At 45.3% G+C, this 21,947-nt stretch overlaps 2 protein-coding genes across 2 annotated transcripts in view; both read left to right on the top strand.

Annotated features, from left to right (window-relative positions):
* Nucleotides 1-1,463: 1,463 nt before the first annotated feature.
* Nucleotides 1,464-13,143, top strand: LOC310827482 (F-box only protein 4-like; the record flags this gene model as incomplete). The annotated part of the gene is made up of 7 exons (XM_083703609.1): nt 1,464-1,919; nt 5,717-5,952; nt 6,860-7,080; nt 8,079-8,148; nt 8,624-8,793; nt 9,043-9,221; nt 9,819-13,143. The coding sequence occupies 7 exons, from the start codon at nt 1,464-1,466 to the stop codon at nt 9,906-9,908; spliced, it is 1,422 nt and encodes a 473-aa protein (XP_083559735.1). The 3' UTR covers nt 9,909-13,143.
* A 3,760-nt stretch (nt 13,144-16,903) lies between these two features.
* OXCT1 (3-oxoacid CoA-transferase 1) overlaps nt 16,904-21,947 on the top strand; it is a 51,455-nt gene continuing 46,411 nt past the window's right edge. Inside the window, exon 1 of the mRNA XM_083703597.1 lies at nt 16,904-17,508. Coding sequence (XP_083559723.1) covers nt 17,422-17,508 — 87 coding nt within the window. The 5' untranslated portion in view covers nt 16,904-17,421. The remainder of the gene's footprint in view (nt 17,509-21,947) is intronic.

Consider the following 21,947-nt stretch of genomic DNA (forward strand, 5'->3'; position numbering starts at 1 on the left):
CCAGCAAATTTGGATGAATGCTCAATAAACAGCTCATCTAAAGGCGACCTTTGTTGCTTTATCATTCTGCACTGGATTACTTATGCATGAATGTAGCACATGAAATGCAGACTATGTGAGGTGGCTTGAAAGTAAGTGCCAAATAAGGTGTTCTGTATACCTGAACGGATACTCAAAGTTATAAGAAACTTAGATGAATGCTGTCTTGTGGCACACGTGCAATTTTGATATAATGAAGTGTTTCAAAAGTGAGTTTTAAGTAGATCTTGCAGCAGGTTGAATAGCATCTGCTAATCAGAAAAAGCTCAACACAGAGATGCAGCAAACGTGAATAAATGTAACCAGTCTCAATCACAGAGTTGATTAAAATGTTGACATTTGTTGTACCAAAAGATACAGTATTACATTTTTTAAAGGATTCCACGTCCCACAATATGCCTACAAAGCCATACTTTTTATTCCAGATTTACTACATGCATGATGTTAGTCCATAGTGTAATCCAATTCTTTAAAAAGCACACATTAAGGTGCCTTAAAACAAGCTCAGGCTATTTGTCTACTTAGCTTTCCCAAATCTGCACAGTGTGGTCTGCTTAGCCTTCCCCAATCTAGGTTCCTCCAGATGCTATGCACACAGATGTGCTGTCTGAGGCTGTTGGGAGTTGTAGTCCCAGGCTGGTCTTCACTTCGGTCCATAAAAAGTTTCACTTTATAGCCCCCCCCCCCTTTCAAAAGACACGCTGTTGGTTTGCTTTTGGGATTAGAGGTAGACATGCTATTAATTTGAACTGACCCCATTTTACAACCAGTGCTAGTAACATTCACATTGCAGAACGGGACATTCTGGTATATCTGCTCTTGCAAATTAAATGAATGAGAATGAATTTCAGCCAGTAAACACAAATCTGACAAACTGAAAGCTGATGCCACAATTTATAGACTAATAGATTTAAGGTGTTCGTTTTTTTTTATTGAGGCTGAAGTTTTAAACGTATTACTAGAGAGTAAGGCCACTTGAACATACAGGGGAATTGCATCAAAGTAAACCTTAAGAGGCGCATACCTTATGAGATGGTTGTTAAGTAGGAAGGAAGCATTCTCAACTGATTAAGAAACCATAGAGGAACAGGTAAAGGACGTGTATGTCTAGCTGAGTCTTATCATCTTAAACGTCATATGATCCTAACAGAAAAGCAAAGGAATATAGTTGATATGACAATAATCATTAAAGATTAGAAATATAATAATTAAAATTTCTAGAAGGTTTTATGTGTACTGTATTTTGGAGCGGGATGTGGGGACCATATTTTTATTGCACCACGACTTCTGGAACTTCCACGCGGCCGCGAATGCTTAATCAATCGCGGGGGTTTGGCTTTTGCGATGCTCGCGCACTAACCCAGGACTAGAATCCGGAGCAGCAGCGCGCAGTTGCCAGCCGGATTGCGGGGGAGGCGTCCCGAATGCCTCCCACGCCTCCGGAACAAACCAAAGGCGGAATCCAGGTGGGGCGCGCGGCTTCTTCTTCGCCAGACTTCCCCTTCTTACTTGCGCGCAAGCAGCTTCGCCGTTGCGCGGACGCCGCTTTCCTCCTACTGAGTGAGACCCACCTCCTGGTGGGATCCAGGCTCCGACGCCAAGAGGTGGAGGATTGCAGCTGCTGCAGTACCGGGGGTGTTGAATCGCAGCTAAGTAAGAAGCAGCTAAGTCAGAGACGGGGAAGGTTGTCGGTGCGCCCCGGAGCGATGGCGCATGGCGGTGGGGAGTGGCAGCGCTTGGAGACGCTCCTGCAAAGCGTCCTGCGCGGCAAGTGGGGGCAGCAGCAGCCAGGGAGGCTCCCGGAGAGCGACGATTGCACTGGGGAAGAGGAGGAGGAGAAGCAGACGACAACGACGCCCAGCGCCTTGGAGGCCCTGCCGGTAAGCGCGCCGCCCCCCCCAAGCCCGCCTGGCGTATCCCAGCAAGGCGAACGGCCGCCGCTTCCAGCAGTGTTGCCAAAAGTTCCCCGTTGGAGCTTCCTGTTCGCTCTGCTTCCCATTGGTCCCTTCACGGCCCCGCCCCTTTGACGCCAGGCAGTTGCACTCTTTATTTTATTTTAATATATTGCTGTGCGCCACCCCCATTCCAGGGGTTCCAGGCACTTACCCAGGGTCCGTGTTTCCTTTTGGCAATTGAAACTCCGGTGTCTTAATGACATAAAATTTATTAACTCGTATATACAACCTGAGCATATGATGGAGGGGTTCACAGCATTAACACCCCAAAAGGGGTCTTGTTTCTGTTATCATAAAGCAGCAATGCAGCAGCAAGCAAAGGCTATAGCAGCCAAGTCAGCTGCTTGTGGCTGGAAAGCCAAACAGGATGTTTGTGACTGTTGCCATGGGAACAAAGGGGCAGTCCATTCTGTACTGAGCACCGGATGTTAGCTCAGTGTGTGTGTCATATGACCCGTACTGGAAGTACATGGGTGGAGTTTATTCTTACTGCTGTTGAGTGCAGACATGTTTTCTCTGTACTGATGTGAGAGACAGAAATAAAGGATGTAAATAGTTTTCTGTCTGCTTCTTTCCCCTCCCTGGGGGACACCAAAGGGGAGAGAGAAGGAACGGTGTGTTTTTCTCACAGCCTGAGAAAAATCGCCGAGACCTCGCCTGCTTATCTGCCGGGAGTAGCAGCGGGGAGGTCGCCAAGGAATATCTGCCGGTGCCTATGCTGTGGCACATTCCTCTGACCCAGGCAAAATTACAACAGTGGTAGCAGACCTGCTGGTTTCTTCGATCCATGGGAGTCTGCCTCAAAAGAGTAGCAGAGCTACTGTATTCATCGCTCCATGGAAGCCTGAAGTGAGAGGCTAATCCCTCTGCAGCCAGAAGCTGACCAGACGAAAAACAGCCAAAGCCACGGAGCCCAAGGTATGAGAAATTTTGGGCTTAAAAAGTGTGAATGCAGATTGATTCATTCTCTGCTTCACGGGGAGCAGCGTTTGGGAAAACAGCTCTAGTGAGAAGAGGCCTGCATTCCAGACATTCTTGTGGTTTTCCTGTCCAAGGAAAGGAATGCACTGTTGCTAAGCAACGCCGGCCAGTTACTCCAGAGAGCTGGACAGTCAAACTGTGCCTCAGAGAGGCATAAACAAAGTTTGTTTTGACTTAGGCTCTCACGAACCTTTGGAAGAAACATTCCAACGCAGCCACTGTCAGAGCTGCCAGGTGCACAAGAGTGTAAACAAACCAGCTTTTGGATTTTAGAGGCTTGTGTTTGAGAGTTAATGAAAGGACTCAAAATGGATGCAAAGAAGGGAAGTTTGCCTTCTCCATCCCTCCTGACCAGTGACAATTATGCATCTTGGTCTATTAAGATGAAGGCCCTGCTGCAGAATCAGAGATTGTTTGGGGTGATTGAGAACCCCATCCCTGCAGCACCAACGCGTGCTTGGGAGTCACAGGATGTGAAGGCCAGAACGGCTATAATTCTGTGTGTGTCAGATTTGCAGCTTATCTATATACAGAATTTAGAGCACGCGAAAGATGTTTGGGACACGCTGAGAAAGACACATTAGAGAGATGCAGGTTCTTCAGCGTTGCTGTATTTTGAGAAGCTGACCAATCTGAGGCTTGCGCCTGATGGAGATGTTCAAGCGCACCTGACGGAAATGAAATATCTGCGTCAACAGATGGTGGAACGTAATTTCCGTCTGCAGGAGGAAGTGTTTTGCTTCATGGTGATAAACAGCCTGAATCGGACTTACAAAACCGTTGCCAGTCAGCTGGGGTCCCTCCCAGCGAATGAATTGACTTCGGAGAGGGTCTTTGCCGTCGTTCTGAATGAACAGGACAGACTTGCTGCCCTGGAGGTCAAGGACAGGGGGAGACAAGAACGGAGTTCTGACACCCCCACTGCTGTTGCTACTGGAGAAAATGCTGTAGCTTTGAACGTTGTCCGATGTTACAATTGTGGACAATCTGGGCATCTTCAGCGGAACTGCAAGAAGCCACGTCAGAACAAAGGAGCCAAGGGAAGCTCCACGAAGTCTGAGGCATCAGGCAGAAGTCAAACCAAGTCACAGGCGAAGCCTGCAAAGGCCTTGATGTCGAAAGGATCCACGCCAGAAGTGGAGAATGCTTTTGTCATAGACACGGGCGCGACGTTTCATATGTCCCCGAACAGACAGCTATTTTCGTCATTTAAGAAGCAAAGCTTCGCTGTACAACAGGCCAACGGTCAAGAACTGGAAGCCACCGGAATTGGGACTGTGTATCTTAAAAGTCTGAACTTGACTATAAACAATGTTTATTTGGTTCCAGAGTTGAAGTACAATCTGCTCAGTGTTTCGCAGATTGCCAAGAAGGGACTAAAACTGTCCTATGATGATGAGAACTGCGAGATCTACAAAGATGGAGAGCTGTATCTTTCTGCCAAAGAGAAAGATGGACTGTATTTGTTGACTTTTGATCAAAGAGTGCAGACATGTTTTCTCTGTACTGATGTGAGAGACAGAAATAAAGGATGTAAATAGTTTTCTGTCTGCTTCTTTCCCCTCCCTGGGGGACACCAAAGGGGAGAGAGAAGGAACGGTGTGTTTTTCTCACAGCCTGAGAAAAATCGCCGAGACCTCGCCTGCTTATCTGCCAGGAGTAGCAGCGGGGAGGTCACCAAGGAATATCTGCCGGTGCCTACGCTGTGGCACATTCCTCTGACCCAGGCAGAATTCCAACAGTTTCTCCCATAGCTGCAGCCTTGGATTCCAGCAGAAATCAGACATGGTTTTTTTCTGCCTTTCCAGCTGACAGCTTTTTCCTCTAGGTCACATCACAGCAGAAGGTGCTCTACTCTCAGACTTTTGTCCTTCTAACTATCTGAGAGCTGGAGGAGGGGCACAGAGTCCCCTCTCCTTTCTTTCTTGATCGCCCATCACCCAGGCGATTTCCTGGCTTGATGAGCTTTTAACCTTTGCTGGATTCAGGGATTAGAAGTCTGGCACCTAGTTTTAACACCACAAGCCTCAGTGGCGTAGCATGGGGGGTGCAGGGGGGCCGGCCACACCGGGTGCAACATCTGGGGGTTAGGGTTAGGGGGCGCAAATCCACGGGTTAGGGGGCGCAAATCCATGGGTTAGGTGGCGCAAATTACTTGCCTTGCCCCAGGGGCTGACAATCCACGCTACGCCACTGACAAGCCTTGATTAAATTCTAGCACTTGCTGGATCCAGGGATTGAAGAGGTCTAGCACCCACAAACCCATAAGTCTAAGTTTATTAATTTTTAAGAATACCACCTGCAAAAAGTCAACAAGATGCACTAATTGATTGCATGAAAACAAAATATATATGTGCCTCCGTCAGGTTGTTTGGGACAAGGCTCCAGGCCATTGCTGGAGCATCTCATAGAAGCACAGAATGGTAAATTTGGAAGGAACTCCCCAAGGTCATTCATAGGCACAAGGAGAAGGGCACAAGGAGAAGGGGACGACAGAGGACGAGATGGTTGGATAGTGTTCTCGAAGCTACCAGCATGAGTTTGACCAAACTGTGGGAGGCAGTGGAAGACAGGAGTGCCTGGCGTGCTCCGGTCCATGGGGTCACAAAGAGTCGGACACGACTAAACGACTAAACAACAACAACATATATATATATATATGAATGATAGGGGCTCTTGTTTTATGTTTTTATGCTTCCTAAATGATTCATTCATAAATATTTAAACTCCCCCCCCCCCAGATAGATGTGAAGTTATACATTATGTCCTTCCTCACACCCATAGATCTGAGTAATTTGGGAAGCACCAATCGCTACTGGAGTCTAACAATCCAGGATCCCTTACTATGGCGTTATTTTCTCATCCGCGATCTTCCTTCCTGGCGTTCTATAGATTGGGAGTCAGTCCCTGATGCAAACATATTTAATAAATCCTTTTCTGAACTTCATAATAGTGTCTCATGTGACTACATGGCTGCGTAAGTATCCTCTAAAATTCCATATAGGTAAATTGATGAACAGCTATAAACATTCAGTAATATTAAAACCTGATTCTACAATTACTCCTCTTTTTGTAAACATTATGTAACATTTGGCATCAATAATACACTTGGCACTAATATATCATTAAATTTTATGCCATCCCAGATTTACTTTGTGTGTTAGCAGATTGCCTTCGACAGTTAGTGTATGCTATCATAGAATCATATTACAGTGGTACCTCGGGTTACAGACGCTTCAGGTTACAGACTCTGCTAACCCAGAAATAGTACCTCGGGTTAAGAACTTTGCTTCAGGATGAGAACAGAAATCGTGCAGCAGCAACGCGGCAGGAGTGAGAGGCCCCATTAGCTAAAGTGGTACCTCAGGTTAAGAACAATTTCAGGTTAAGAACGGACCTCCAGAATGAATTAAGTTCTTAACCCGAGGTACCACTGTACCTCCATTGTTTACAACACAGCTTTTGCTTAAGGGTTCTTTGTTGCTTCCCTCTTGACCATAGATGGCAATGTTTTGATAGCATAAGGATCCACGCTCAGAGAACTGAGTTTGCTATTAGCATATATTCAAAGTGTTGGTTTTAGGCAATGCTTTTTTTTCTGGGAAAAATAGGTGCTGGTACTCACCATGAAGTTGTTAACAGTAAGTGTCACAGTAAGTTTGAGTACTTTCAAAGCTCACAAATGTGCACCTCACTCTTCCTTGGGAAGCTCTGAGCAGCTTCCTTTGGGCTTAACAGCGCTGAGCATTTTTTTTTTTGTTATTTGTGGGACCTTTCAGCTCATGCTTGTCTTACTTCTTTTAAGGTTTTACAATCAGTTTTCATTATTATGGTGTGTTGGTTTTTTTTCTGGGTATACACACACACATTCTATATACACACAGGTACAGAAAGTGTTGCTCCTGGCGTAAAAGATGTGCAAAACCCAGTCAACCCACTTCCGGATCTGTCACTTCCATGTTACAGTCAGTGATCACACAGACAGAGCCTCGCTTTGCAATGTTTGGGCCTGTGTTGGAAGAGCTGGATGACTCTTTGCTGTACAGAATGGCGGTGTGTCCGGAGATTTGGCCGCTGGCTGGTTTTCCTTCTGGACAATGGCATGGTAACATGATTTCTTTATCTTAAGCAAGCAAACAGAAAGGGCAATGGTGAACATTTGAAGCCTCCTTATTCTGAGTGGGATGCTTTCTAACCCAGCTACAGAACTTAGTTAAACTGGAGGCAGAGTGGGGCCGGCCCTACCATTAGACAGAAAGAGGCCGTGGCCTCAGGTGGCAAGTGCTGGTGGGCAGGTAGTGATTGGAGGTAGGTGTGTGTGTGTGTGTGTGTGTGTGTGTGTGTGATGCAGCCTGATCCTGTTGATCCCAAGCCACCCTTTGGGGTACAGTGAAAGAAGCTGTCCTGTCACCAGTATTGAAGTAAGATTTGGCTGATGGTCTAGTTGTCTTGCCGTGTTGGGGAGCAACATGCCTTAGGCTGGCCTGACTGAAAGTGCCAGGGACTGGACTTGGGATCTTTTGCTTGCAATGCCTCTGCTCTGCCACTGACCTATTGTCCCTCCTAAACAATATAGTACTACTAGATAAGTACTATATATTTTTGAAACATGTATTTGTGACCCTACGACAGCACTGCAGGGAGTTTTAACACCCCTGTAATGTGCTGGTGGTGCGGGTGGTGCTGTGAGTTAAACCACAGAGCCTAGGACTTGCCGATAAGAAGGTCTGCGGTTCGAATCCCCGTGACGGGGTGAGCTCCCGTTGCTCGGTCCCTGCTCCTGCCAACCTAGCAGTTCAAAAGCTCGTCAAAGTGCAAGTAGATAAATAGGTACCGCTGCAGCGGGAAGGTAAACAGTGTTTCCGTGCGCTGCTCTGGTTTCGCCAGAAGTGGCTTAGTCATGCTGGCCACATGACCCGGAAAAACTGTCTGCAGACAAACGTCTGCTCCCTCGGCCAGTAAAGTGAGATGAGCGCCTCAACCCCAGAGTCGTTTGCGACTGGACTTAACTGTCAGGGGTCCTTTACCTTTTTAAGAACTTATCAGTTTTAAACAGGCCTCAAATTATTCACCTTTCTTTTCTTCTTTCTGTGTCTCAAACAGGGATAGAATTAGGAGTCACATATCATTTGAATGGCCAGAAATTCAATATTACACTGTGTACAGAAAGCATGTAAGTGTTATCTGAGGTGTTTTTTGCTTGCTTGCTTCCCCACCCCTTTAAGTAACAGTATTCCAACAGTGATAGGATTGTCCCAAAATAAGAAAATTTTAGATCTCCATCATCATGCCGATGCATATGAGAATTTTCTAATAGTAATAGGATTGTTTGAAGAGGAGAGCAAGCCCGTTTCAAGAAGTGCTCATTCTGTGCACATTTCTTTCAAGCAAATGTTTGGCCACAGTCTGGGACATGGCCTCATTTGCTCAGTTCACTCAGGAATTGGGGGACCTAGATTACTAGGAGCCAGAGTAGACTTGTGAATTCTTTGTTTGCTTGAACTGACTGGCCTAGATGTGTACAAAAGACCACACTGTTCTTTCTTAAGGCACTAGTCCTCAACACCTTCAGTTCTGCATAGTTTCTCCCTTCCTTGCTGCACAGTATCTGGGGGGAAAACCAACTGGTTTCTCTCCTCTCTTTCCAGTGAGGAAAGTCTCAGAGAAAAGGAAGAGAAAACCAGTCCCGTCAACAAGGTGTTCTCTGCGGAGTCCGGTGTTGATGGGAAAATGCATTACAGTCTGAACAAACATTTAAAAAACGTGTGCAGACTAATGGATGGGTTCATCTATCTTGCATATGCTGACACTCAAAAAAGTAAGGACCTTTGCACCATATGGGTCAAAAGGGAATAATTATGTGGCTATACAACCCAGTAGGGTCTAAGAATGGGGGATCTGTTGTATTTTCTATTGTTTTCTGTGTGCATGTGATTTATACCAACAAAAACCTTTTTAAAATTAAAATAAATAAATGTAAGGGCTTCTGAATGATGCCAACATAGTGTTTAGCGTACAGCTGGCAGAGGGTGGCAAATCCTTTATCTCCCTCACTCTCTTTTTGCAGGACACAAGCGTCAACTTGAATTTGACTGGCTGGCAGCCATGCTTGACCCAGTCCTTGGCCCTACAGATAGACCTTTGCTTGTCCTGTCCTGCGTTTCCTGTGCTGGGATCAAAAGAATTCCTTGTGTTTATATGGTGCATCAGCTGCAGCTGAACCTGCTTGGCACGCGGCCATGGATGGTAGCATTTCCCCCCCCCCCCTTTCATTTGTTTAAGTATCTGGGATCATGAAACTGATTGACAACAGGCTCTAGAAGCACCATTCCACATCGTGTAATTAAGGCTGCCATCCTATTCTCAGTTACATGGGAGTAATGCCTGTTAAACCAATGGGACTGCCTTCTGAGTATATGTGCATAGAATTTCACTGTAGGTTACAGAACTGGCCTATACCTTTGATGCTTATTCTTTTTTTAAAGGTTGGTCAAATTCATTCTGAATTATGTCTATAGCAGCTCACAGGCCAGATTTGGCCCACAAGGCCATTTTCCCTAAACCGGGCTCACCTGCCCTCACCTGACTCCATCAGGAACAGGTAGAGATGCAGCTACCAGCACACAATTGGGAGCCGTAAGGTGCACCACCATTGCCAAGAGAAAGCAGGCTTCCAACACTTGCTGAATCAGCAGTGTGAACCCGTTCACCCCACAGGAAATTCGCTCATAGAGGCAATGCCTGCAGAAAACAGGCCTTCATCTCTTTGCCGATCAAGCCGAAGCCTCAAGCGCTTTTGTTTTGTGAAAGATACTAACATTTGCTTATTCCTGCATTTCACAGGTTCAGGACACCGAAACTTCCACCTTGGATGGACTGGTAGATGGAATTCAGTGGCTACTGGAACAAATCAAATGTAAAAATGCCCAGTAACCAGGCTTGTTTACATTCATTCGCATATACATTACTGCATGCCCACTTGTGGCAAAGGAGAATGTCACTATGTCCTTGGGCATGAATGGGTGGATAAATTTCTCCCTGGCACATGTGTGTGTTCACAGTTTCTTCCACTGATGTTTGTCTACTCTGATAAGTTACCACTTGGTAAATGAATACTCAGACCTAATACTCAGACATAAGAATCCCCCACTACAACAACTCTATTGAACTGGGATTCAACTTCACTTTACTGGCCCCCATACAGTCCACCATAGCTTCCAGGTTCAACACCTTCGCAGGTAGAAAAGCACACCCAGTTCAAATGGAATGGGAAAACAGAGCTGTGTGTCATCAACATACTGATAATATACTGATAATATTTTTTATAACAGGCAGCCTTGTTTAGGGAAGTTTTTAATGTCTGACGCTGTATTGTTTTTAATATTTGGTTGGAAGCTGCCCAGAGTGGCTGGGGAAACCCAACCAGATGGGCAGGGTATAAATAATAAAATATTATTATTATTATTATTATTATTATTATTATTATTACGCCATGCTGTTTCAAAATTCATAAACAGAAGACATATAATATGTGCATGGAGTCACAAACAAATAAGAATCAAATAAATGTTCCATGAATGGTAGGAGTGGTAAGTCAAAGATTACTGAAATGGAGGCAGAATGCCTTTCCACAGACAATATCCTACAAACATGAGATGATGGGTGCTCCAAACATTGCAATAGGGTGCTCCGAGCACAGCAGCGGACAATACAGTTCTTCCAGGATAATGAACTGATACAGTGGTACCTCTGGCTGCAAACGGGATCCATTCTAAAGGCCCGTTTGCAACATGAAAAGAGTGCAACTGCAGCCGCGCATCTGCACACGTGCGGGTTGCGATTCGCCGCTTCTGCACATGCGGGTTACGTCATTTTGCACTTCTGTGCATGCGCGAGCGCCGAAACCCGGAAGTAACCCTTTCTGGTACTTCTGGGTTACCGCGGGACGTAACCTGAAAGAACGTAACATGAAACGGACATAACATGAGGTATGACTGTAACAGCTAACAATAATATGAAATGAAAACCATTACATTCAAATACTGTCCAGTGAAAGAAATGACAGGCCTGCACGTTAACCAACCAATAATAAATACATACCAAATTAATAGTCCCCAAAGGTACATCAGATGGCCATGGATCAGCTATCACTAAAAAGTGTTGTAAGCTGATAATGCAACAGACTAAAGAGAGTCTTGATCACCTGCTGTCTCCAGGGGCACCTACAAGTCAGCTCCGAACTCTCCTGCCTGTGTCTAGTTGAGGTCTATGTTTAGCCCTAGTCTTTATGAGAAGCCCTCTAGACGTACCTCAATCCAACCAGCTTAATCATTCACATATAGCAGCCCCTTTGCCAGTCGAGCTCTTGATTGATGTCAGGAGAACAAGGCTGGGAACATATCTGTTGAAGGCTTTAGAACTGGCAAAAGGTTTTGTGACTGCAGTTATAGTACTGCAATGTGTTCAGCAGATCTAGAGTTTGTTGCAGAGATTGCTGTATTGAGCAAGGCAGGACTGGATCAAGGCATTTTTCCGCCTGAAGCACTTTCCTGCCTTTTCCTGAGAATCCTTAAGGACAATATCACCATGCAGCTTATGTATAGAGTGTAACACGTACAGTGTGTTACATGAACAGAGTAGAAATAATCCTATGAATATTGTATTACAGTCCAGAAAATCCTGTTCTTGAAGGTTTTATCAGACATGAATTGGCATGTTGGTTGTCAGCTGCTAAGAGGATTCTGCTTATAACAGTGCTACTGTCTTAGCTTCAATCTCATCATCTTGTTATGTACTCTTCATGTAGCGATTTCCCCTGCTAATAGTAAAGAAACCAGGGATGATCGGATATGGCTGTTGTCACAGATCATCTGTGACTAGCACTGCAAGGAGCAGAGTGCAGTGGTACCTTGGTTTAAGAATAGCTTAGTTTATGAACAGCTTGGATTAAGAATGCTGCAAACCCGGAAGTAGGTGTTTCGGTTTGCGAACTTTGCCTTGGAAGAAGAACATGTTTCACTTCCTGTTGAGTGTGTTCCATTTGTAAATTGAGTCCCCCAATGCTATGGGAATGCACGCCTTGGTTTAAGAACGCTTTGGTTTAAGAACAGACTTCCAGAACGGATTAAGTTTGTAAACCAAGGTACCACTGTAGTTATATTTATATCCTGGCTGTCATCCAAGGAGCATAAGGCTGTACAGATGGTTATCTCCCCTTTCCTTTATCTTCACAACAACCTTGTGAGGCAGGTTGTGCTGAGGGATGGTATCTGACCCATGATTACCCAATTAAGATCACAGCTAAATGGAGTTGTGAATGTGAATCTCCCGTAACCCAGCACTAACCAAATGAAAGGCTGTCCTGGACAATGCAATACAAAATATATGCAACATGACAGAGACACATTCATGCAACTGGGCACAAAAACCTCTTCCATTGTTTTCAGAAAGTGCAGCTAGTAGGGTAGCATATATAATCAATTTAATTTGTTATTTTCCCCATTCTATTGACTTTTGTGCGTATTCTTTGGTTGGAAGGCTGTGTCACAAAACTGGGATCAATAAGAGTTTCAAAGGATAGCTGTGTTCCGGTTCAAGAAGTGCAGATCAGGTAGCTTCTTATTAAAAACAAAAACGAAATCAATTTATTCCTCCTACTTTACTTGGAATCCCTTTTGAGCCATGATTCTCGATGGGTGACCTTGTGTAACTAATGATTTCTTTGCCTAAGCAACCGAATTGGGTGGTGGTGGTTCAAATAAAATGAATTGAACATACACTGCAATTCATTCTTGCAACATGGCAGGAAAAGAAAAGTAGGAATAAAAACAAAATGTGTGCTCCATCCAAGGAGATGAATTCGGGAAAATTCTCATGACTATTCATTCCTTTAACACCATGTTTTCCTTGGATTGTTTCCAATACTGCTATGACCGAGTTAGTGTTCTAGTGGTTTTGATTAAGGTTTAAGAAAATTAAGACTAGTGTCTGTAATGATTAACTTACAACAGGTTTAACTTAGTTCCTTCCATCACATTAACTCTGGCAAATTATCCCTGTTCAGCATAAGAAGTTCCAAACTCCAGCTACTGTTCCCTGCAAAATGTATGATTTTTACTTTGTTTTTCCTGGCCAGTGTTACAATAAAACGCAAAATGGTAGTGGAAAATCCACGTCAAACATACAGTACTGTACATTTTGGAATGGCAAGGATGGGAGTATGCGTGTTCAGTACAGTAGGCACTTAATTTTTAAAAGGCAAATATGATATCTAATTTGCACCTGTATGTAGAAAAAGAAAACTAGAAAATTTGATTAATTTGATTTTTTAAAGTAAAAAAATCAGTTCATCATTTTATCCCAATTCTTTTTATAACCTTGTATATTCATTCTCCATCTCTTTAATTACTATTTTTCTTCCAATGTATTGCATCACTTAATCTCTACTGCCAGCAAACATTAAGAACATAGATGGGTAGATAGGGTATCTCCACGTATAATAATATAAAAAAAACCTAGGAAGAAGTTCAAATATGTTAGAATATAGGATCAAATTTAAAAACAATATCAGCCTACAAAAGCTGGTCAGGCTGCTGAGCAGCACAGAATCAGATGTGTGAGTGGATAACTATGCAGTCAACTATAAGGAAGAATTTAAATTGATAACCAGGTCCACTGTGTAACAGGCTCAAGGTTCTTATCCTACATTAGCTGGTTGTAATCACAAACTCATAGGACCCTGAGGATCATCCAGTCCAACCCGCTGCAATGCAGGAATATGCAGCTATCCCTTATGGGCATCAAACCTGCAACCTTGGTGTTACCAGCACCACACTCTAACCAAGTGAGCTATCCCCAGCTTAGGTAAGTCAATATTCATTTTCCCCGTGTTTCAGAATTACAGTATCCATAGTGCCCACCTCCAATCAGTGGCGGAGCACACTGATCGGGCGACTGGGGTTGCGCGCATGCCCTGCGCCCAGGGGCGGGGCAGGCCAGGGTAGGATGCTCCTTGGGGCCTCCAAATAGTCTGGCTGTCTCCTCCCACTCAGCCACCTTACAGCTGCGGGAGGCAGCAGGCAATTTTTGGGGCAGCAGGGAGCCTGTGCGTGCCCAAGCCACTGCGTCACTCCCAGGAGAGACGCATGGGTCGGGCATGCTGCAGGCCCTGTGGTGATTGTAACTTAGAAATCAGCCCTGAGTGCTCACTGGAAGGACAGATCCTGAAGCTGAGGCTCACCTCATGAGAAGAGAAGACTCCCTGGAAAAGACCCTGATGTTGGGAAATATGGAGGGCACAAGGAGAAGGGGACGACGGAGGACGAGATAGTTGGACAGTGTTCTTGAGGCTACCAGCATGAGTTTGACCAAGCTGCAGGAGGCGATGGAGGACAGGAGTGCCTGGCGTGCTCTGGTCCATGGGGTCACCAAGAGTCGGACACGACTAAACAACTAAACAACAACAACAATATGCATTGGCAGCTAAGAAGATCAGGAGAAAGGAACTAGATAAAATAGTAGTCAATTTCAAAGGTGATTCGGACATTTAACCTGGCACATTCTACCTGAGAACCCCTTGCTATTCTATCGGATGCAACAAATAATTCTTAGGAGACGTGATCGTGGTTTATTACATCTGCAGTACCTGATGTCTTTATGGTTATTGTTGCTTTTCTTTTTGTTCCAGTGTGGTGTAGTGGTTAAGAGCGGTAGTCTCGTAATCTGGGGAACTGGGTTCGCGTCTCCGCTCCTCCACATGCAGCTGCTGGGTGACCTTGGGCCAGTCACACTTCTTTGAAGTCTCTCAGCCTCACTCACCTCACAGAGTGTTTGCTGTGGGGGAGGAAGGGAAAGGAGAATGTTAGCCGCTTTGAGACTCCTTAAAGGGAGTTAAAGGCGGGATATCAAATCCAAACTCTTCTTCTTCTTCCCTTTGTGGATGATGCCATGGCTTTTGGCTAGTGCAATAAAGTTTATGATGATGATGACGACGATGATGATGAGTGCTGCCCGGCATTTTGTCACCCCCCTCGGTAGTGACACCTGGGGTAACCTGCCCCCACCACACACCCCTTCCTCTGCCCAAGCCTCCCAATAGCCATACTGAAGCTGAAAAAGAGGGGCTTGCTAAGGAAATTCATGCCAGAGGTTGAATTAAAACCAGGGGCTTCCCGATTCATAACTCTTAGCTGCTAAACACTGATCTGACTTAAAAACTGAAAGGTGCCACAACTACAGCATGTCTGATATTTGGGAAACAGTTTTATCAGCCAATGTAGATGCTTGCTCTCGTGTCATTTGTGCGTACTGTTGTTTAGCCATAAAAAGTACCATTAGAAGGAGCCATGCAATGACTATGCATAACACGCATTAATTCAATTGCTTCATTGCACTGGCATATTTAAACCCTGAAACCCAAACCCTAATACTCATTTGACCCCTGCTTTTCCTGAAAAATGACACCATGACATATGACTGCAGGGTTCAAATGGTAACTTCAGGCTGTCAGATGTCTGTTGCTGACTTAGAAGCTGACTGCTCTAAGCTGGGGACGGACACATCTTTCATTTTTGGGCCCTGTTCTGTTCTGCAAACATTAGCCTGAGTGACAGAAGGGTATTCTGCTGCAAAGATGATTGGACTCCGTGATAAAATATGTACTGAAGTTCTCACCCTGGGCCAGCAAACAAAATATGTGCTCCCCAGCTCTAGGGGTGCTTCACAGTGATTGAACACATTTATCTGGACGTAGCAGGGACATTAAACACAGAGAAATCCAATGTAAAACTGCACAAAATAGGTCTTTTGCACATACAACTTCTGGCAGGCCAAATTTCAAGAGATTCTTAGAGGACAGACCATCACTAGGTTACTTTAATCAAGGGGTGGAAAGGGGTGAAACACCTACCCCAAAAGGGAGATTAGCCCCTTGAAACCCCCCAAACACCAACAAGCTAAAGGGCAAGGATTGTTGCTGTGACAGTGTAGCTCTGTGAGGCTCTAATTCTGAACAAACTACAGTTCCCAGAATTCTGGGGAGCAGAGACTCTTAAAGTGGTACCATAGTGCTTTCAATGTATGGTGCAAAAGGAGGCATGTTCTTATTTCACAGCCTCACTAGGAAGCATATTCCAGGGCAGAATAGTTACATAAAGGTCTGATTTCTTTGTTGTTTTAATGCAATCTGCAGGAACAAATGGAAGTTATGATTTCTGAGAGCAGATTTTGCTGAGTTTGCATGACAAAGCGGAACAAAGCCAACTGTACAGGAAAAGCCAAAAACTTCACTGCTTTTAGCTGAGGTTAGATATGCAGAAATCAGGAGTAAAAATTTTCATGGGATGCAGGTAAAATGAAAATCTGCTAATCTCTGCAGAAATAAAAGTGCTGCTACAGGGAGCAGCTACAGGGACCAGTTCACAAGCAGGCAACCCCAAAAAACCAAACCACAAGGATCCATTAAAATCCACTCCTTAATTTTATTTTGTCTTTGGAAGTTCGTCCTATCACTTTACTACCAACTTACTCAAAAATCAGCGCTATTGATTTCATTGGATCTTACACTCGTCATTGCAGTATGTACTCGGAAGTCTTACTGAGCCCAATATGGCTTACTCCCTCCCAAGTAAACTATGTCTAACCTTTTGCACCCCTAGTCGTCCTTACCCTGCTTTATTGAGCGAAAGCTCCATTCGTTTTTGCTCTGTAGTATTTAAGCCTACATTAAGTTTTTTCTTTGTATTACTGAATTCATTCTATGTTTGCTAAATGGGTGGTTTTCGTTATTTCTAATTTACTGACATGATCTGCATTGTGTATTCCCAGGGTGCTCCGTTGTGCAGTTCCGAAAGTTTGCTGCGAGCTGCTCCTTGTGGAAAAGCGGCAGATAAGTCAAATCCACTAAACAACCAAAACATTCGGCTCGGTCGGGGGCATCATTAGTACAATAGTATATTTATTAAATTTGTACACCATCCTTCGTCCGAAGATCTCGGAATAAAACCACAAAGTACATAACGAAAACAAGAGGAAAACCAAACCAAACCATCCTAGAAACACGTTTCAAAGGACACAGTCTGCTAATCTGTAAGGGCGCCGTTCCTGGGAGCAAGCGCCACGGAGCACAGAGCGCGCCCTGTTGCATCTCCAACTCCCAGGCCAAGAGGCGCCTCTGCGCCTCCTCCAAGGAGCCGGTGCATTTCTCCAGCCTCTCGCTTGGTTTTACAAGGGGTTAAAGACGACGTCAGACGTCGAGCCCCCTAACCCTCCCCCAGCTTCGCATCCCATTTGACAGGCGCGCCCTGCTCTCTCTTTTTTTTCCGGCAGCCTCGCGCCGAGGGGGTTGGGCATCAGCCGCCGCCACCGCCTCCTCTTCTTCTCCTTCTCCAAGGCCGCTGCTCGCCCCGGCTCCTTCCTGCTCAACTTGCACGCCGCGAAGCGCACGAAGATGGCGGCTCAGAGCCTCCTGGCCCGCTTTGCTCGCTGCCTGCCCGGCTCCGGCACGGCGCAGCTCCTCCGTCGAGCCCCGGCCAAGGTAAGCAAGCGCGCGGCGATGGTTGCAGAGGACCCTTCTGCGGCGGCTTTGTGTGCGCTTACTCGCGAGGAAGCCTTGGCAGCCTCTGCAACTTGGACCGGCTCGCCGGCGCAGCTTGAGCCTTAGCAGGAGATCGGGTTTCGCTCCATGTGATGCAAAAATCCTCCCCTACGAAGGCGCAAGAACAGGCCATGCTGCTTCTCTCCGCCACCTGCCCCACTTTTCTTTTTTCTCCTGGCCACTGGGCAGCCTTTCGCCCCCTTCCCCCCTAAACAGCAACGCGTCCCACTGACATTTCCATGCCCTCTTGCTCTCTAATCCGCTCGCCGGCCTCCTGGCTCCCTTCCCTTTGGCCCCTGGCCGGCTCTGAACCGTGGATGAACCTCCTGCTCGCCTTTCCCTTCAAGGCTCGTTGCGCGCGAAGGTTTCCTTGCAAAGGCGTAAAGATTCCCCCGCGACGCGCGGCAGAAGGAGCGGCGCGCCTCTCTCCTTGCGCCCCTGGGCTGACCAGGCCGAAGGGGATCCCTACCTGCTGAGCGCGCGTCCTTCAGCGGAACAGAGGCGCCTGTTTGTTTAGCTGACCTTGAGGAAGAAGGAAGGGAGCGAGCTTTGCTTGCAGGCCCGCGCTCTGTCCCTTTCTGTCCCCATCCCCAGGGGCCTGGCTGGCTAAGTGACTTAGGATAGGAGCAGGCTGGCTGGCCGTAAGACAGGCCTAGCCAGAGGTCTTGCACCTTTCATTAAGGCGTTCCCTTACGCCTCTTGGAAGATGTGGAAACACAGAAACAGGTACGTTCCAAATAGAACTGGTATAGTCAGGTGGGGTCAGGATTTATGTTGGCGGCAGGAGACCCACCTGTCATCACCCTCTGTCTGACTGCCTAGCAGATTGGGAATGAAATGTCTCAACAACAGTTGTTTTAAAATACTTTCTTTTGACCCCAAGTGCTGGGGGGGGGGGACTCCTGTCAAAATCTTTCTACAATTTCTGCTTTTAGTTAAGTATTTTTATTTATTTTATTTCCTTAGCTACGCCCATGAGTGCGTTTGCACAGTGTGATTGTTTCTCCCCTCCCTTCTATGCCCTTCAAGGAAAGTCCCCCTAAATAAACTGGAAAAAAACCAAATTAAAAAAGTTGTAAAGAGCCAAATAGCATGCAGAAAGCAGTGAAATTCTAAAGTTTTTGTTGTTTTTTTAGAACGTTTGCTCCCCGGGGCTGATGGGAATTGAAGTCCTAAACATTTGTTTATTTGTTGCCTTTATATCCTGCCTTTTCTGCAAGGAGCTCAGGGTGTTGTATATGGTACTCTCTCCTCATTTAACCCCCCAAAGGGAATCTGGTTTGCCTGGTTGGCAAACGCTAGTCTAGGCCGTGTTTCTGGTCTGGACTGTGCCAGCCCTACCTAGAGACTGAATCTGGTACTTTTTGCATGCAAAACAGTTGCTACCTTTTGAATAAGAAGACAAGCGTGCTGGATCAGGCCCATTCAGTCCAGCATCCTCTTCTCACTGACCAGATGCCAGTGGGACATGAGCAGAGTAAGTGGTATTCAGAGGCCCGATTCCTCTCGCAGCAGAGGCAGAACAAAATATAGCCTTGAGTTGTCTAACCAGTGCCAGAATTAGTGGGATGCAGGTAGTTCCCATGCCTAGGGTGCCAAGCCGAGGGGGCGCAAAACAACCACCACAACCCTATATTTATGCGGGTACCTACTGAGAAGATCCATAAGAAAGCAACTGTTCTAAAGACATTACAGTGGTACCTCTGGTTACATACACTTCAGGTTACAGACTCCGCTAACCCAGAAATATTACCTCGGGTTAAGAACTTTGCTTCAGGATGAGAACAGAAATCGTGTGGCGGCAGCAGGAGGCCCTATTAGCTAAAGTGGTGCTTCAGGTTAAGAACAGTTTCAGGTTAAGAACAGACCTCCAGAACGAATTAAGTTCTTAACCTGAGGTACCACTGTATTGTGAAAATAAGCAATGCGGTGGCAAATTTTGTCCTTGCTCAGGGCACCATATTTATTACCAAAGTCCGCCCCTGGTCTGATCCTCTTCTAAAGCCATCCAACTTGGTGGCTGCCATTGCCTCTTACGGGAGCAAGTTCCATGGATCTGCTTCTAGTCTCCTGCTTTGGGAAGGAAGACGGTGTGTCACTGGGGAGGGAAGCAATAGCATTGTGTTGTGCCATAGACTCAGGCCCTCTGGGCTCTTCTGCTCTTGTCTAGAAGTGCCACAACTTTCAGCTGCCTGCGCTAGAGGTTGGCCATTTCTGTTCTGCAAGTGAGCATGTAATCCTGTGCTGGTACCTAGCAATCTCTTGCTTATTGGGACGCTGCTTCAGGTGTTCTGCCCTGTTCTAGATTTCCTGACAAGGCAATGGAAACCTTGTAGGCCAGATTTAATGTCACACCAGTAGATTGAACAGAATTCCCCTCCCTCCCTCCCTCCCTCCTCATTCTGCTCTTGGAGGATTCCCCAGAGGAAGGTTAAGTAGAAGCCCTTCACTGGATGCCACAATTCAGTGTCACCCAGTGTTTTTAACATGCTGGACACAACTTTTCTCAATGTGCATAATATTGGCTCACCAAGTTTCCATATGCAGAAATTTGGACTACTGTACTGCAGTATAAATTGGAGACTAGCTGTAGCTCTGTGTCAAAGGATAAATGACTTTGACCTAGTCGGCACACTTTGACTGACTGAGAGATGTGTCCTTGTTGGAGAAAGGGTTGCTTGGGGTTTCTGTTGTTGTGCCAGTGTTGATGAAGCATAGCATGTGACTTTCCATGCTGGGGAGAATTGTTGGCTGGTTCTTCTTAAAGTATCTTGTGCAGAAGGCAGCCAGAAGCTTCTGGTTAAGAAATCCTGAGTGCTCCATTGCTCATTATTTCTGGGGTTTATTAGTAAGGAAAATTAGTTCCTCCCCCCTCCTATTTCCTATCCCTGTCTCTGTTTATTTGCTTAATGTATGCTTAATAATTTGTCTACAAATATGGCATAATTTTACATATTTGGTCAGGACAGGAGACATCTCAGATTTTTGTAAATAGGTAAGAAGTAGTTCAGATGTCATAGCATTACATGGAGGATGTGTTGCTATTAATCAAACTTACTCCTAGGTAAATGGGTATACAGTATAGCAGGCACCCCCAAACTCAGCCCTCCAGATGTTTTAGCACTACAGCTCCCATCATCCCTAGCTAACAGGACCAGTGGTCAGGGATGATGGGAATTGTAGTGCCCAAACATCTGGAGGGCCAAGTTTGGGGGTGCCTGCAGCAAAGTATACGCTGTTGGATGGATTTCCCCCTTAAATTGATTTTTGAATTCTGAATTTATTGTTATTCACGTTTTATACTGTATTTTAAGCTGTTTTTTGTTGCATCAATTAAGTGTTTTAAATTCGTTGTTAACCGCCCTGAGCCCGGTTTTCTGAACTGGGAAGGGCAGGGTATAAATAAAAATTTATTATTTATGATTATATTACAAAACAGGATTGAACCCTCTGGGCCAACCACTTCTTGCAAGAAAGTAACACGTAGAGCCAAACCAAGCTGGATTAAAGTCCTGCCAATCAGTTGATGTCACCTGCTCATTGGGTGATGTTGCTTGATTGACAGGTGACCATGAAAAATGGCTTCAGAGCCCAAAATGGAATCCCTGCTGGGCCAAACTGGCCCATGGATTGGAAGTTCCCCACCTTGCTGTATCAGAATGCATCCTACATTTCTAAGATCATTTATTAGGGAGTACTGTATGTTTCATAGAATTCAGTAGAACTTGCTGCTGACTAAATATACTTGCACTGCCAGGTTTATTAAGAGGTTTACCTGCCGTTGCCATTTAGAAACACCCACAAGGTGACTGACACGTAGTTGAAATTCCAATAGAAAGGGTTTTCACTACAATAGAATCAACATTTTACTGTGTTGCCCTAGCTATGTCTACTCAGAAGTGCTGTAAGTCCTGTTGAATTGAATGGAGCTTACTTCCAGGTAAGTAGGGTTATGATTGCAGCCTTAGAACCTTGGATAACTTAAGACTTTGTGTTGTTTACTCAGATGGCAAAACATTTTCAAAAATAATGAAGAATTGTAAATAAATTTTAAATAGGAACATAACTCAATTGTATGTCATTTTACAATAAAGTATATTGTTAGTATGACTAGACAGATCCTTGTTTATTTAAAAAAAATTATATATTGTTCTTTATAAGATATACCACATTAGTTTTACTATTTAAAATAAAACACTCAGCCTTGAAGTTCACTGAGTCACCTTGGGCCAGTCACTAACCTACCCCCCCCCCAGGGTTGTTATTCTATGAGGATAAAATGGGGAGGGGGGGACAAAGTATGACACCTTGAGCTCCTTGGAAGAAAGATAGGATATGAATGGAATTTTTAAAACAAAACAAAACAAAACAAAATAAAA

The sequence above is a fragment of the Podarcis gaigeae genome (genome assembly GCF_964106915.1).
Source record: "Podarcis gaigeae genome assembly, chromosome: 11".
Taxonomy (NCBI): Eukaryota; Metazoa; Chordata; class Lepidosauria; order Squamata; family Lacertidae; genus Podarcis; species Podarcis gaigeae.